We start from the raw sequence: 16745 nt of genomic DNA, 5'->3' as shown, positions 1-16745 counted from the left end.
TGTAACATCTGTAAAGTACCATGGCTTGGAAGTTTTCTGTGTTAAGCATTCAAACAAAACAGGATCAAGAAATGAAATAGGTTATTTCAGAATAAATGAAGTTTACCTTTTTCTAAGTTGCAATGAATATTTTAATTCTTTATTGCTTTTTTGGCTCTTAACACCAAATACCTGAGTTCACCTCTGTCTTTTATGTACCAGGTGACCCTCAAGAAAATGTATTTCATAAATGTATACGACTGCCTGAAAAAAATCCATACCACTTTTTGCTGATTTCGGTGATATCCCTTCTTTTTGCACCACTTAAGAAACTTTTGCAGGTCTACCTGGAAATAATATTCTTGATCTTGCAATAGAAATTTTGAGGCTTTTATTGAGCACTGACATTATGATTTATGTTCATATTTACAATCCAAGTCATGAAAAAGTAATTTCTTACCTTGAATAAATTATGGAGAATCTCTAATTCAAATAATCAATTTTCAGAAGAATGTTACAATGCATAGCTATACAAATGTCCACATAATGTAGTGATATAGCTGAGAAAGAGTTCAATAAGACAGAAAAATGTAGTTCTAGGCATTATGAAAGGTGTTGATTCAAAACCATATCCTCAACTTGTGCTGACAATCTCAGTGTGGGTAATGCTATAGAAACCAGAATCCTCCATCTGCCCTAGTTCCAAGTCTAAGCTCACATGGACAAGGAAACCTAATGTTTCTCTGTAACAGAAAAAAAATGTTAGTCATCTGCTTGGTACAGAAACAGGGGTATTCCAAAAAGCCAACTTTAGCTATTCTGATTATGCTTTCTTTATAGTCAATAGAAGGCTACTCTGAGGAGAGGTTCAGAATGACTAAGGTTTCTGGTCTGAATTGCCTGTGAAAGGAGCCTATACTTCTTCCCTAACCTGCCCAGGAAGCTGATGGGGTTTTAGGAGTGAAATTTAGTATTTTCTTTGATTACATTGGTACAAAATGTAGTAGTGTGCTAATGATGTTTGACAGGACATTGGATTTGGAAGATTAAAAAGTAAGGCTAATTCCTATACAGGCAAAATTGAATTATTTAGACAAAGTAGTAGAAACAAGAACAAATCTACATAACGCAGACATGCATTTAGAAACAAATTGTAAGAATTTCTTTTGTAAGTGGTGGGATCATCAGTTGCAGATGACAAAAGGATAAATATCTAAGCAGTTTAGTCAAAAGCAAGGCGCCTATCAACCATACTGTAATCTGGCTATGAAAAACACCAGTGCAAATGTAACCCTAGAATGCATCTGACATATTGCCAGTGAAGGAAGCGTTAATATTGGTAGATAAGTGAATGGTGAGAGTTACTCTAACTAGCTATACTCAAAAGGTAAATTCACGTAGGAAACTGTATGAAGTATTTTAGAGTGATCAAGGCTGCTGGGAACATGGCTTTAAATAGGACAGCAAAACAGATTGAGAAGCAATAGGATTGTTGGCTATAAATTACAATTTTGGTAGAGAACCATGCAAGGAAAAGTTTGAGCTGAGGAACAGTAATAATAATTGTGAGTTAGAAAAGAATAATAAATGTGAATAGAAACACCACAAATTAGGATAAGTGAAAGGTCTGAAGAAAATTTCTAAGCTTGTAAAGACTGGGATTCTAGACACCCTTCTAACAGAGTGAGAAACAGTTGAAACAAGCATGACAGACTTCAAGATTATATTAGCTAAGATCATGAAAACTATTGTAGGCAGTGATTCCCAAGAATGTAGAATTTATGTAGGACAACAGAAATCCTTTTCAGCAAACAAACTTGAAATACGTAAGGATTTGGAAAGTGAATGAATGACTTATATAGGTACCACTGGGTCCATTACTACCAAAAATCTCAACAGCTCAAGTGCTAATAAAGTGAGTTCCTGAGATAAATATATTATCTTATAGTCTTGAACGAAACTGTTGACATTTTAGATTTCAGGAAATTTCAAAAAGCTCTTAATTAAATATTAATTTTCATTAGTAGTCTTGAAACAATATCTTCCTCTACCCTACCTTCTCTTCTTTTAAAAGGGAAAGTGAGAGAGACCGATCTTTAGTGATCCAGAAGATCATGTCTTTCTCTATTCACTGGATCTTTTGAAATACTGGCAGTATTTTAACTTTTCATTGCAATAAAAAAGAATAAAATAAATTTCTATTTTCATTTTCATTCTTTTTTAGGATTGAATTATTCGTGATGCAATTTGAATTTAAACTGATGTTACCTTTATCCTACTATCTAATTTTTAAAATAGATTTGAAGGAGGAAGAGAATAAAACCAGGCTCACTGGAGATGAGCCCGGGGGCAGCATGCCAGTGTTGGAGGTGAGATCGATAGCACAACTGAAGTGCATCTACACCAATGCCCAGAGCATGGGCAACAAACAGGAGGAGCTGGAAGCCATGATGCAGCAGGAAAACAATGGCATAGCTGCCATCAAGGAAACATGGTGGGATGACTCCAGTGGCTGGAGTGTTACAATGGATGGGTGTAAACTCTTCAGAAGGGATAGACAGGGAAGGAGAGGTGGTGAGACAGAGAGTGTTTTGACCACCTAGAGCTTAATGATAGAAACAGCAAGGTTGGAATATTTATGGGTAAGGGTCAGGGGGAAGGCCAACAAGGTAGATAACCTGCTGGGAGTCTGTTATAGACCACCCAGCCAGGATGAAGAGGCAGATGACATATTCTACAAGCAGCTGGGAGAAGTTTCACTATCGCTACCCCTTGTTCTCATGGGGGACTTCAACTTACTGGATGTCAACACAGTGGAGATGAAACAGTTTAGAAGGTTCCTAGAGTGTGTAGAAGATAACTTCCTGGCACAGCTGGTATGTGAGGCAAGAAGGGGAGGTGCCCCGCTGAACTTGCTGTTTACAGAGAAGTACTGGTGGTGATGTGGTGGTCAGAGGCCATCTTGGGCATAGCAATCATGAGATGATGCTTTTCAATTCTTGGAGAAGGAGGGGGTCAGCAGAACTGCTGCCTTAGATTTCCAGAGTGCAGACTTTGGCCTGTTTAGGAGACTAGTGGAGAGTCCCTTGGGAGGCAGTCCTGAAGGCCCAAGGGGTCCAGGAAGGTTGGACATTCTTCAAGAAGGAAGTCTTAAAGTCACAGGAGCAGGCCATTCCCATGTGCCAAAAGACAAGCCAGTGGGGAAGAATACTGGCGTGGCTGAACAGAGAGCTTTTGCTGGAACTCAGGGAAAAAAGGAGAATTTACCACCTTTGGAAGAAGGGGCAGAAAACTCAGGAGGACTATAAGATGTTGCAAGGTTATGCAGGGAAAAAATTAGAAAGGTGAAAGCCCAGCTAGAACTCAGACTGGCCACTGCTGTAGAAACAAAGATGTTTTTACAAACACATTAGAAAGAAGAGAAGGACCAAGGATAATCTCCATCCTATATTGGATGCAGGGGGGAGCACTGCCACAAAGGATGAGGATGCTGCCTTTGCCTCAGTCTTTAACAGCAAGACCAGTTACCCTCAGGGTACTCAGCTCCCTGAGCTGTAAAACAGGGATAAGGAGCAGAATGAAGTCCCCGTAGTCCAGGAGGAAACAGTGACCTGCTGCTCCACTCAAGGCACACATAAATCTATGGGGCTGGATGGGATCTACCTGAGGGTACTGAGGGAGCTTGCAGAGGAGCTCACCAAGCCCCTCTCCATCATTTATCAACACTCCTGGCTAACTGGGGAGGTCCCAGGAAACTGGAGGTTGGCCAATGTGACACCCATCTACAAGAAGGGCAGGAAGGAGGATCTGGGAAACTAGACCTGTTAGCCTGACCTCAGTGCTGGGGAATGTTATGGAGCAGGTCATCCCGAGTGTGATCACACAGCACATGCAGAACAACTGGGGGATCAGGCCCAGCCAGCATGGGTTTATTAAAGGCAGGTGCGGCTTGATGAACCTGATCTCCTTCTGTGACAGGATGACCCACCTAGTGGATGAAGGAAAGGCTGTGGATGTTGTCTCCATGGACCTTAGTAAAGCTTTTGACATTTCTTTGGAATTTCTTTGATGAAAGGGTGGTCAAGCATTGGAACAGTGTGCCCAGGGACATGGTGGAATCACCATCCCTGGAAGTGTTTAAAAAATGCATAGATGTGGTTCTTAGGAACATGGTTTAGTGGTGGACTTGGCAGTCTTGGGTTAACAGTTGGATTTGATTATCTTAAAGACCTTTTCCAGTCTAAACAATGCTATGATCTACGATTCTATTTTCTTACATATTTCATTAATTTAAATATAGTGATATAATATTTGGGTTGGTTTTGGTTACGTATAGAAGCAAGAATAGGACATAAGCATTAATAAACATTATGTGGACACCATGTAAATAAAACTTTGCATTTGAATTCATGACCTTCCTTTAGTTCAGAGTCTTTGTATAGAAATTATGCTCATTTGAGACTTAAGAAAGTGTTCTGGAAATAAAATGCAAAGATCATTGATTTCCTGTATCTCATATTCTGTTCATACAGCAAAACAAATACAGAAGCAACAGTGTTCAGAGAAGGCACTATCAGAGTTATCTACTGGCATTGGACTCAGCACAAACGTCTTGATTCAGTGCAGGCTAAAATCTAATCACCTAGGCTCCATGAAATTCCTCCTGTTTAGTTCAAAGGTTTGTCACAGCAGCTTCTTTGACAATCCTCCTCGTTATTCAATCACAACAGGCTATGAATCCTTTAATCTTCTTTGCAGTACTCTCTGAGGAGACGTCTGTCTCAATGCTGAACACATGGCACTGTCACTGAGGTACCAGATTAAAATGTGAACACAATTTTAGTTTAATTAGTAATTTTGCAGTATGAAATATGCAAAAGAAAGTAGTATGCATGTTGAAAGTATTAATTAACTTTGAAAAATAACCTTTCTTTAATGTCACTAGTGATATAAAGTTGTTTAATTGCACTGGATATTTACTACCATATAAAAAAATAAGAGCAGCATAATTTCTGACACTATCTGCTTTAGAACAATAATATAATATTCTAAGAAATAACCGTATGATAATAAGCGAGGCAGTCTTGCCTCACATATTTCCTTATCTGGTGCTGTTGTGTCATTGGGGTTTTCTTATCTGGGGCTTAAACTATCTGGGGCATCTGCCTTTTATCAGGAATTTTAAAAGATATTTCTTATCGTATACACATAACATCTGTTCCTTTCAAACACATTTTAAAACAAACTCATTACTTATTTACATAAGCATATAATAATTTATGTCTAAGAAAAACTGTCTTAAGCAGAGTATGATCCAGTGCCATACAGAGTTCGTGGGCACAGCAAAAATCTTTCTTCAGACTTTCTCTTCTTCAGTTTTTATTAATATGCAGAGAATAAAAAGCTAAAATGAAAACACTATAATATTTCCCATAGTGAATTTTAAAAAAAGTTGCAATAAAATGTCTCAAATCTGAAAAACTTAATTTTCAATAGATGCTTTCATTTCTCATCTGTTTTCATAAAGACCCTAAAAAAATCACACAAGCAAAAGACTGTAGAGAACTTTGAGAGATCCTGTAATCCTAGTCTCCACTGCTCAAAGCAGGATGAAGCATTGCTGTGCCATTCCTGACAACTTCTTTTCTAACCTGTTCTTAAGTATGCCTAGTGAGGGCTGTTCCATAACCTTCCTAAAGAATTTATGATAGGTCTTCACTAACCTCATTGTACAAATTTTTCTCAACATAAATCTCTTTTGGTACAATTTCTCCTATTCACTGTGAATACGGGATAACATGTAGAGTCCCTTATCCTTTATCTTACTTTTTGACTCTTTGAATGTTTTCATTTTCTATTACTGTGGGTTTTTTTGTTTGTTTGTTTTTCTTTGGGGTTTTTTGCAAAGGAAAAAGATTTGGGAAAATCATAATGTATGATGACTAAGAATCATACTTAATTTTATAATTTTCAGTGTGCAGAAGTGTGTCTCTTAGTTGATATGAAGCTTGAATTCAACTAGCAAGGGTAAAAACAAAAGAGAAAGAAGTGGCAGTACAGATTCAGCTTACATGGCAAATGAAGTTGCTTCACTATTGGGAAACCTGGCAGACTTTCACAACATATCGATATACTACTGTTGTCTACGCTAATTATACGAAATTAGCTTCATGCAACCGAAACTGTTGCAGTTCTAATTCATTAGTGGTAAACTTTTACATACAGCCACCTATGTAGGAACTAATTGCATGCAGAGTTCCCAGCACCACAAAGAAACTTGGTGACAAAGAGAAAGAACCTGTTCCTCTGAGATGACTTCCAGTTACCACTAAGCCCATCCCTTCCCCTTCTGCAGACTCCTGCCGCATTCTTTTCCAAATTCAGCAACAAAGTAGGCATGTTCCTTGTGGACAACAGACCATCACATGTCTCCTCCCAAGCATCATTTATCCAGGGAACTGAATGATTGTGCTGCCAGACCCATTTGACTTCTCATCTGATCCTCTATCTCTGCCTGTCACTATTTCTTCTGTTCCTCTCTCATGCTGCACAACATGGGATGTTTTCATCTTAAACAGCTAACATTTGGAAAATGAGTATAATAAGTGGGGACATGACGTTTTAATAAAAAGTGTTAGACAAGTTTTATTTTAGGCATGAATACTTACATGTGTCATGAAATAATGATTTTAAGTTTTAGATTTATACGTCTCTTAGGTTTATCAAGAAAGACACTGATATATTTACATGTTTGGTATACATGTAATTTAGACGTAAACACAATTTAAATACATGTGTTTTATATTACACTCACTACTGTACCTGTTACAATGCTCTTTGCTTTGCTTTTTTCCCCACAATTGACTCAAAAGATCATAGCAGAGATAATATTTTTAATAAATTATTGTTTCTTCCTTCATGAAAAAAATATCATCTTACTTTGAAAAATGTTAGGTCAATGAAGGTTTTACACAATGTTTTTAATTAAAGAAATAAATCAGTGGCAAAGTATGACAAACTATAACCTTGTTTTCTTACATATTCTAAAAAAGGAATTTCTCCCACTTATATGGTCAGAAATAAATATATATTAATATTGTGAATATAAAATTTAAAATGATGCAAAGGGGGGAAAAAAGCAAAGCATTTTAGTCTGTATGATAACATTCCTATCCCTTTACTTGCTTCATGTAGTCTTCAAGGAAAAACTTCCAAATTCGCTACCTTTTTAACTTCAGGCTACCTACTTGATTGCCATGCAGAGTGAATGACATTAAATAGCATGGGTAACTGCATCCTGCAGAATGGATAGAATTTAAAGGCTGTAGGAAAATACATCTCAGCAATGATTACAGCAAGTTTAATCCATTTTGGTACAGGAAGCACACCATCACCTTTCTATTTAATTTGCAGCTTCTCAATTTAGCTATTGCAGAAATTCAAATGCAAGCACGAGAAGTGACAAGCTCTGAAAGAAAGACCTAGGCAGAAGGAATATTAGTTGTAAGAAATGTATTTTGATTTTTTAATACATTAATGTTTTTTCAGTCAAGCTTACAAAATGTACTGGATGTGTTCCATCTGTTTACAATTTCAGGTACTAGCCTGATTAGCTGGAAATAACAAAGCAATGGTATTAATCTTTTTACAAAATATGCTTGTAACTATGTTTAAACTGGGATCTTTCAGAAGTACCCAGCACTGGCCTTGTTTTACTTTACAAGTTGATTGGAGTTTGGTGCCATGAGTGTCATCTTTCTGGGTCCCTGGTGTTTCTACAGTAATCAAGGATTTCTGGAGACTCTGCAGAGGGTTGATACTAGGTCTGTTTCACCAGGGGGCTGAGATTTTGTTCTTGTGGTAAGACATAATTTCTCTAAGATGCATCTGCTTGGTGAATTGATGTGTTGCATCTAGTGGATGGCAAGCACTAATAAGCATGGTAATTTTCTTGGTTAAGGTAATTGAACTAAATGAAGTGCATTACTCACTAAGAACATGCTACCAGCAGGAGTTCTCTTTATTAACCTGGCTATGCACCACATAGCAAATTGCCTCTTAATCTTTGTTTGTTTTGTTATATTTTTTTGCTATTAGCCAAATTAGAGTGGAAAAAATCTCCTTTATGGGTCTGAGAAGGACTAGTATAGCCTACTAGGTAATAGGATGTGGCTATGAAAAAGCCAAACTACGAGCACAAAATGAAGTCTTCCTGAACCACCTGTGCTCATATGGCAGTTTGCAACACTGGGGCTCCCTTTCTTTTGAAAATGTTGAAAGCTGGGTTTCTGCATTTGCAAAAGCATAATCAGAAAAGTATGTTTACTGGGTGGGAATGTTAAATGCATTTTGTCTAATTTTTGTATTTTATTAAAATTTATTTAGTGTATTTTATGTGAACATGTTTTGTCCATATTACCTAGATTCTGAAGGTGTTGTTATCAGATATAATTATTTGTTCCTTTCTAAACATCACCCAAAATATATAAGATCTTGAGGTGAAATCTAAAAGCATCTGAAGTCCTGGTTACCCACTGTATTTTTTTCTTTATGTATGCTTCAATATGCGGCTTGCAAATATGGACTGTCATTTTACCCAGCATTTTACAGAGTAGCATTCATGATCCTTGACTGAGGTTTCAGAGTACTGCCTTAGTATAAATAGTACATTGTAATCACTTTAGTAATCTAGGAAGATGAAACACTCTTATGACTTTAGCCAGGCTTAAAGGCTTTTAAAAGACACAAAGGAGAGAAAAGGTCATCCCCCCATTTTCTCTGATCTATGGTCTCAGATGCTTTGTTTACTATTCGTCCATATTCTGCACTTTCAAGGACTTGCTGCAACTGCTTTGTCCCGTCCCCTGATGCCAGGCATCCACACTACTTATTCCTGAGGCATGTCTCCCCTCTACTCTTACGTGCCAAAACACTTCATGCTCCTCTTCATCAAGCCACAAGCTCCAGGTTGGTTCCCAGCCTTCAGTGTAGAGTCATACAAAGGTCTCATATTTGCCCCTCCTATGTCACCTTTGTGACCATCTAAAACATGTCCTTTTAATTTTTTGTTTTCTTTTGTCCAATTTTGGGTTCCAAACTGTACCTTCACAAAGCATGTTGTCATTTTCTCTTGTGACCAATGGCTATAATCCACTGTGTGCAGTGCAAGGTGCTCTGAAGACCTTGGTTTTCAGTGGTGGCTGTAGTGCTCGGCACACAGCTGCAGCTCCTGCCAAGGGGCAGACGCGATGGCTCCTGGGCCTGGTCGTGGGCCCCACTGACCCTGACCCACAACCCGCCTGGCCTCAGCCCAGCCCTGCCAGGCTTTCCCAGGGCTGTGTCTGGCCCCAGTTCCCTTCACTAGGCACTAACTGGCTGACTGCCTTCCCAGCTTGGCCCTGGACCTCCCTTGTCACCACAGGCTTGACTGGTGACATGGACTTTGGGCTGGCCTTGGCTGCTGCCCAGGGCCTGCCCTGCTCACCTTGCACAGGGCTGGGCCTGGGCCCTGGCTGGGGAGGGCCCTCCCTGCCCACCGTGTCCCTGAGGCGGGGCTGCTCCCTGTGGCTCCTGGCCGTGTGCCGTATTTCCTTAAGTGCTATACCGTATCTGACATGAAATGCTTGCACTGCATTTCAAAAGAGTGCAGGATTGTGTATACACACATGGTTTTATGAACCCTCCTCACCAGAAAGCAATCTCAATGTATTATAAAGGCTGCAGTGATGTTTTGTGCTAGTTCCTCATTAATAAGACTCCACTGTCTTCTATTAGAGTGCAAATTGGGTCCTGAGTATTGTTCTGTTCCCTCATTTTTTGCTGTGAAGAGAAAGCATTGTCTTTGCGCTCCCTCCCAGAGGTTATTATTGCTCAGCAAATAGCTATACATGAAAATTTCCTATGGTTCTGTTACATTACCAGTAAAGATGGAGGGGAGAAACACTATACTGGCAGACAGGGCCGACTTGTCTGCAATCCTGTCTAAGCCATTAGGAAACAGACATTAAAAGTTTCGGTCACTCATCCGTGATTCAGTGCGTTGGCACATCAGCCACTCTGGCGTGTCTCCTCTTTCAGACATAGTGTTCAGGTGGCTGAGACCAGTGCTGTGTCTCTCTACTATTTATTAATGGCCATTGTCGTGTACTGCTGTGCTTTAAAAATGAGGAAGTGCTGAGAGGGAAAGAGAGAAATAGAGGTTTTTTCCTTGTGGACAAACAATTTCTATGGGAATTTTCAGGAGTAAATGCAGTCTTCATCAAAGCTGTTGTCCACTTAGCAAAAGAAAAAATATTTTGTTTTTCAGAGGAAGTGCAAAACTCTGTTTTCTTATTAATAGATAATACACGCTGTGCAACACCACGAGTAAGAAGCTACTCTAAGGCAGCTGAATTGGAAGGAGGACACAGCTGGTGCACAATCTTGCAAACTGCCATACATATAAGTAGTCTTACTGATTTCAGATGAGTTAATTATATTAGTGTAATTGTTCATAAAACAATATTACCTAAGATGTTAAAATCTAAAGATCTTAAGTGGAAGCTCATTACCTACCCCTGAAATTCTGCATGGAGAGACACAAGTCTAATCTAAATGAAAAGCATGCTGTTTCAAACAGGACAGCTGCCTTCTTTCCTTTTCCTTACTCTATGTATTTGAGCATGCACAGATGCATTGAAAAAAAAATTAAAGTCACAATAACAGAAGATAAGGTGAAACCTTTTCTATTAACAGAATTGTCATGGATTTGAGTTGCTCTGGCTGTATGTAGGTTGTGAACAGATAATATATCCACAAACCTTACTTTATTATGTGTATTACAGTCTATGGGCATACTGATGATTTCTTTACTGTGCAGATCAAGTGACTTTTTATTAAACTTTGACTCTTGGAAGATTAATAGGATAGGAAGTCTATCTAAGTCAAAACATAGTACAAGGACTCTACCAACAGGCCTTAACAGCCCTGATCAGCCTCTGTGGAACTTTCATCCATACCCTCTGCCCATGGGCCTGGGGTGTTCACTTAAGCTTAAGCCTTAGTCACTGCCTGAGCTACACCTACGTGTGTCGAACTAGAGTTCTGTCTCTGGTGCTGTCTCCTGGATGGACTTAGGAGCCATGTTGTAGCCTTGTCTCCAGTCCTGTCTCTGACCCTCTCTTTTTTTGCCTTGCCTGGACCCTAAACCCGGTTCATCACTTTGCCTTGTTGATAGACCCTGTCATTATGATCCTGCTCTGCTTGCTGTGTTCAAACCCTGTGAGATTGCACCTTGCTAGTAAGGACACTGCTTGCACTGTGGTTACCTTTTGCTCCATCTCCCTTTCCCTCAGGGAGCAGATGGCCTTTGATGCTTCCCGAAATACAGCTGGACAAAATCTGAAATTCTATTTAAGAAAATTCTACCAACCATTTCACCAACCTTGATTTCACTGAACTAACCAAATTATGGCTCTTTCCATATCAGTGTCATCCATTCCAAACAAAGCCATTCTATCTTTAAATATCATCTAGTCCAGCCCATCTGCCGTGGGCAGGGACATCTTCCACTAGATCAGGTTGCACAAAGCCCCATCCAGCCTGGCCTTGAGCACTTCCAATGATAGGGCATCCACTCATCCTCAAAAAATTTTGTTCCTTACATCTAGTCTAAATCTACCCACTTTTAGTTTAAAACCATTATCCCTTGTGCTGCCACTACAGGCCCTGGAAGAAACTCTCTCTATATCTTTTTTATAAGCACCTTTTATATACTGAAAGCCACAATATGGTCCCCCCTGAGCCTTCTCTTATTCAGGCTGAACAACCCCAACTCTCTCAGTCTTTCCTCAAAGGAGGGATGTTCCAACCTTCTGACCATTTCTGTGGCCCTCCTCTGGACCCAGTCTGACAAGTCAATGCCTTTATTGTACTGAAGACCCCAGAGCTGGAGGCAGCATACCAGGTGGGTCTCATAAGAGCAGAGTAGAGGAGGAGAATCACCTCCCTTGACCTGCTGGCTACATTTCTTTTGATGAAACTCAGGATACAACTGGATTTCTGGGCTGCAAGTGCACATTGCCAGCTTATACTTGAATTCTCATCCACCAATATCTATTTCCAAATCCTTCTCCACAGGGCTGCTCTCAATCCATTCATCACCCAGTCTGTATTGATACTGGTGACTACCCTGACCCAGGCGCAGGCCCTTGTGCTTGGCCTTGAACTTCATGAGGTTCACATAGCCCTTCTCAAGCCTGCCAAGGTCTTTCTGGGTGGCATCTGGGTGAATCAACAGGACCACTCAGCTTGGTGTCATCTGCAAACTTGCTAAGGGTGCAGTCAATCCCACTGTCTATGCCAATAATAAAGATATTAATTAGTATTGCTCCCAATAGAGACCCCTGAAGGACAGCACTTGTTACTAAATCTCCATGGATGTTATCCAAATGTAGATCAAACAGCAACAGGGAAAACTGGACGATGGGGCTCTCAGTTGACTACCCTGTTGAGTTGTATGAACAGTCCTTGATATGGTTTTGACTAATCAAACTAGCACTTTTCCAAATAATTCCCAAGCTTTGGAATACCCGGGAATTAACACTGAGCAAAGATAATTCACAACTTACATTTTTTGAGGAGGCATTTTGTATTAACCTAGTTGGCCTCTGTGCTAGAGTGATTTGAGCATGTTTTATTTACTGCTGGTTTTATAGACTACATGTATTTATTTGACTCAAATTCTCCATATGCATACACATTAACGTAGTTATTAATGTGGAAAAGGCAGCTGATTTCCTTAAAAATATTCTAGGGAATAAATTTGAACACAGACTCAATGAGGTAGTGACCTTGATCAAGAACAGTGTCTGAATGGAATGCCATGAATCTTCAGGGGCAATGAAATAAATTCTCTCTAAGACACATTTTAAAAATTATTTCCTTCTGGGTCTGGAAGCCATATAATAGATTTGTTTAGTTTCATAACAGTGCAATGACACCGGTATCATGCCTTCCAAGCTCTACTGCAGAATTTAGCAGGTAACTGTTTTGGCAATAGAATTTGCCGAAGATTTACTGTATTTTTAGAAGCTGTTGCTCAAATTAGACTGACTGGATATTTCTGGATGCACACATGACAGTGAGTCAGAACAGCTCTGAGAAGAGAATGTTTAACATAAATATTTTTAAGTTCCTTTCAACAGACAGATTTTGTCTTCTACTAATAAGAAACGTACCTCTTTGTTTCATTAGGATATTGTAATTATGTTAACCATGGTTACAGAATTTACCAGTGGAATGGTTAACATCTAATAACATATCCTACAATGACAAAAAAGGAGATGCTTTATATAGATTTTCATAGTTGACCTACTGATTCACATTCATATTAGCATGCTTTCTATAACATTTCTAGTCATTCTAGTCAGAGCTAGTTTTAATTGCCTGCATTATTTTACAGAGGTGCATGCAGTAGTGTTTTGCTTGAATATTCCTTGCCACTGCAGTACGAAGTCTGTCTTGGTGATGGAGAGAAAATAGATAATCTTCAGCATAAATTAAATAACTGCATGTCAGGGAAGGACTTGTGCTTTGTATCATCAGGATAATCAAATAATAGAAGGCAAAAGAAAACAGAAGGACTTTCTACCCTGTTCTGGACTGAGTGTATCCATTATTTTCCACTCAAAGGGATCTCAACAGGCTGGGGGGACAGACTGGCAGGAACTTCATGAAGCTTAGCAAAGGCAAATGCAAGTTTCCATACCTGGAATGGAAACCCTCCATGTAAGAGTAAAGGCTTGGAGCTGACTCACTAGAAAACAGCTTTTGCATAAAAGGATCTGGGGGTCCTGGTAGACAACAAATTTAATATGAATCCACAATGCGTTCTTGCAGCAATGAAACCTAACTACATGCTTTATAAAAACCATAGCCAGTTGATTGAGTGGGAGTCATTATTTCCTTCTGTTGCACCTGTATCCAGCTGTAGTCTTCCCTGTATGCAAAATACACTAACCATGTGGTGCAACACTAGCAGAGGGCTATTAAGATGTCTGGGGATTAGAGAACAAGATATATGAGGAGATGCCGAGAAAGATGGATTTGTTCAGACTGGAGATGAAAAGTTGAGAAGATGGAGGTAATTGCAGCGTTCCACTACCCAGTGAGTGGTTGTGGAGAACATTGATCCAGACTGTTCTTGGAGGTTCACAGCAAGAGGATGAGAGGCAACAGAAGCAAATTATATGTCAGGTGATAATTTTCATAATAAGGATGGTCAAACAGTGGACCAGATTGCCCAGAGAAACTGTGGAAACTCCATTCTTTGAGATCTACATCCACAACTACACTGAACAAATTTCTGGGCAACCTGGTCAAACTTAGGAGTTGGGCCTAACCTCTAAACGCTCTTAGCAAGAGGTTGGATATAATTTCTTTGAAGCAGCCTTCCACCCTGAGCTGTTCTATGAAGATGTTTAATAGCTTTATCAATGACATAGAGAGTGGGATTGAGTACACCCTCAGCAAATTTGCAGATGACACCAAGCTGAGTGGTGCAGCTGACACACCTGAGGCATGGGGTGCCATCCAGAGGGACCTGGACAAGCCCAAGAAGTGGGCCTATGCAAACCTCATGAGGTTCAACAGTGCCAAGTGCAAGGTTCTGCACATGGATTGGGACAACCCCTGGTATCAGTACAGGCTGGGTGGTGAATTGATTGAGACCAGCCCTGCAGAGAAGGACTTGCGGTTACTGGTGGATGAAAAGCTGGACATGAGCCGCAATATGCACTCTCAGCCCAGAAAGATAATAAAATCCTGGACTGCTATAGCTGGAAGTGTGGCTAAAAGGTTGAAGGAGGTGATTCTTCCCCTGTACTCTGCTCTGGTGAGACCCCACCTGGAGTCCTGTGTCCAGCTCTGGGGTCCTTAGTACAGGAAAGACATGGACCTACCTGTTGGAGTGGGTCCAGAGGAAGGTCACAGAAAAGATCAGAGTGATGGAACACCTCCCCTATAAGGAAAGGCTGAGAGAGCTGGGGTTGTTCAGCCTGGAGAATGCTCTGGGGAGACCTCATAGCAGCCTTTCAATACTTCAAGGGGCTTATAAGAAAGTTTGGGACAGACATTTTAGTAGGGCCTGTTGTGATAGGACAAAGGGTAACAGTTTTAAACTAGAAGAGGCTAGATTCAGACTAGATATAAGGAAGACGTTTTTTACAATGAGGGTGGTGAAACACCAGAAGAGGTTGCCTGGAGAGGTTGGAAACATTCAAGGTCAGATTGGATGGGGCTCTGAGCAACCTGATCTAGTTGAAGAGGTCCCTGATCATTGCAGGGAGGTTAAAGTAAATGACCTTTAAAGATCCCCTCCAACTCAAATAATTCTATGAATCTATGATTCTGTAATAAATCTAAACTATTCCAAGTTTGTTTTTTTTCTCCAGACTTTATATTTATTTCTGTTTTGGCAAAACAAACAGTTACCTAAGCTTTTTCCAAAGGTTGAGTGACCCTAGATTTTCCCCTGAAGGAACATTACTGCTTAATTTATTTGTCTTTTCTCAGGAAGAGACAGTCCTAATCCTCTGGCTGCGGAGACTAATGCTGATTTAATGGTATAACTCAGCAAAAAAATGTGAAGGGTAAAAAGTTTTTAAGTCAGAATGATGTGACAAACATTCCAGCTATTCAGGGCAGCATCCTGGGATTTGTTCCTTTGCTAAGGCAGAGTAATAGTAACTAAGAAGCAGCATTGTTAGAATTAGTATGTAAGTGTAGCTGAGCAAATCCTTTTCCTCATTCCTGCTATTTAGGATGACGTACACAACAAACTCAAAAACATATTCTAAATTAATACCTCATATATATGGTTACCTTAGAATTGATATAAAGCTCTTCAGATCCTTACAGAACAAGAGGGAATTTTAAAGAACTGAAATATGGCACACAGAACTGTTAAGACAAGATATCAAGAAAAAAGCCTCAAATTTTTAAATTGAATTTACTCACTTAGTGTCTTCTTTCCCATCATTGAGCTGACGTGGTTCCTGTTGAGTTGTCTGAGCTGGTTCAGTTGATTTTTCAGTTTTTGAAGGTTCAGGTGCTTTTTCTGGTACTGTATCTAGAAAAAAAGGTTTTAATTGTTGAACACTGATTTTTAAAGAATTATAATAATACTTTTGGAGGAATCACAGCTGACTACCATTATTTCTTCAGTGGACAAGCAGTACATGACACTGATTCTGGCACTTGACTTTTGAATAATTTCCTGCATAGATCTATTTCAGTGCCAGCTGCACAGAAAGTTCATGATGAGTGTAACTTTTAGAATATGTAACTTATTTGTGGTTTTTAAACTAGATGCATCTGTAGCCAGCTCAACAACAGTTAATACAGAGCTCTTCTATATTTATAAGTGACAAGAACTCATGCAATATTGTAGAATATTAGTGGGTGCTTATTCAAAAAAAAAAATAAATGTAGAGGACAGATAGATCTGCCCAGAAATGCCTTGCGAAAAACAGAAAGAAAATGAAGAGTAGCTTATTTGCTTATGCTTAGAAATGCTAATGACATTATTTATACTGCAGTGTTTGAATTACATTAAACCTCTTGTTGCTTCAGCTGCCATGACAGTACTGTTTGTTGCTGAGTAAATTATGACTGAAATACATCATTAAGGATATGAGCATGTAGAACTTTGGCTAGTCTATTTCTTCATTTTTGTTACAAGTAACTTTTTTTAAAGGAGTTGAAGTGGGAAGTTTGCAGGGTTTGGA

General features: G+C 39.5%; 1 protein-coding gene across 1 annotated transcript in view; it reads right to left on the bottom strand.

The window, feature by feature from the left end:
• Positions 1-16745, bottom strand: part of CNGB3 (cyclic nucleotide gated channel subunit beta 3) — a 68678-nt gene that overhangs the window by 37966 nt on the left and 13967 nt on the right. Inside the window, exon 3 of the mRNA XM_013295630.3 lies at positions 15976-16087. Coding sequence (XP_013151084.1) covers positions 15976-16087 — 112 coding nt within the window. The remainder of the gene's footprint in view (positions 1-15975; positions 16088-16745) is intronic.

The sequence above is a fragment of the Falco peregrinus genome, chromosome 3, assembly GCF_023634155.1.
Source record: "Falco peregrinus isolate bFalPer1 chromosome 3, bFalPer1.pri, whole genome shotgun sequence".
Lineage (NCBI taxonomy): Eukaryota > Metazoa > Chordata > Aves > Falconiformes > Falconidae > Falco > Falco peregrinus.
The sequence above is the reverse complement of the archived record's forward strand: the minus strand, read 5'-3'. Positions and strand labels throughout refer to the sequence as shown.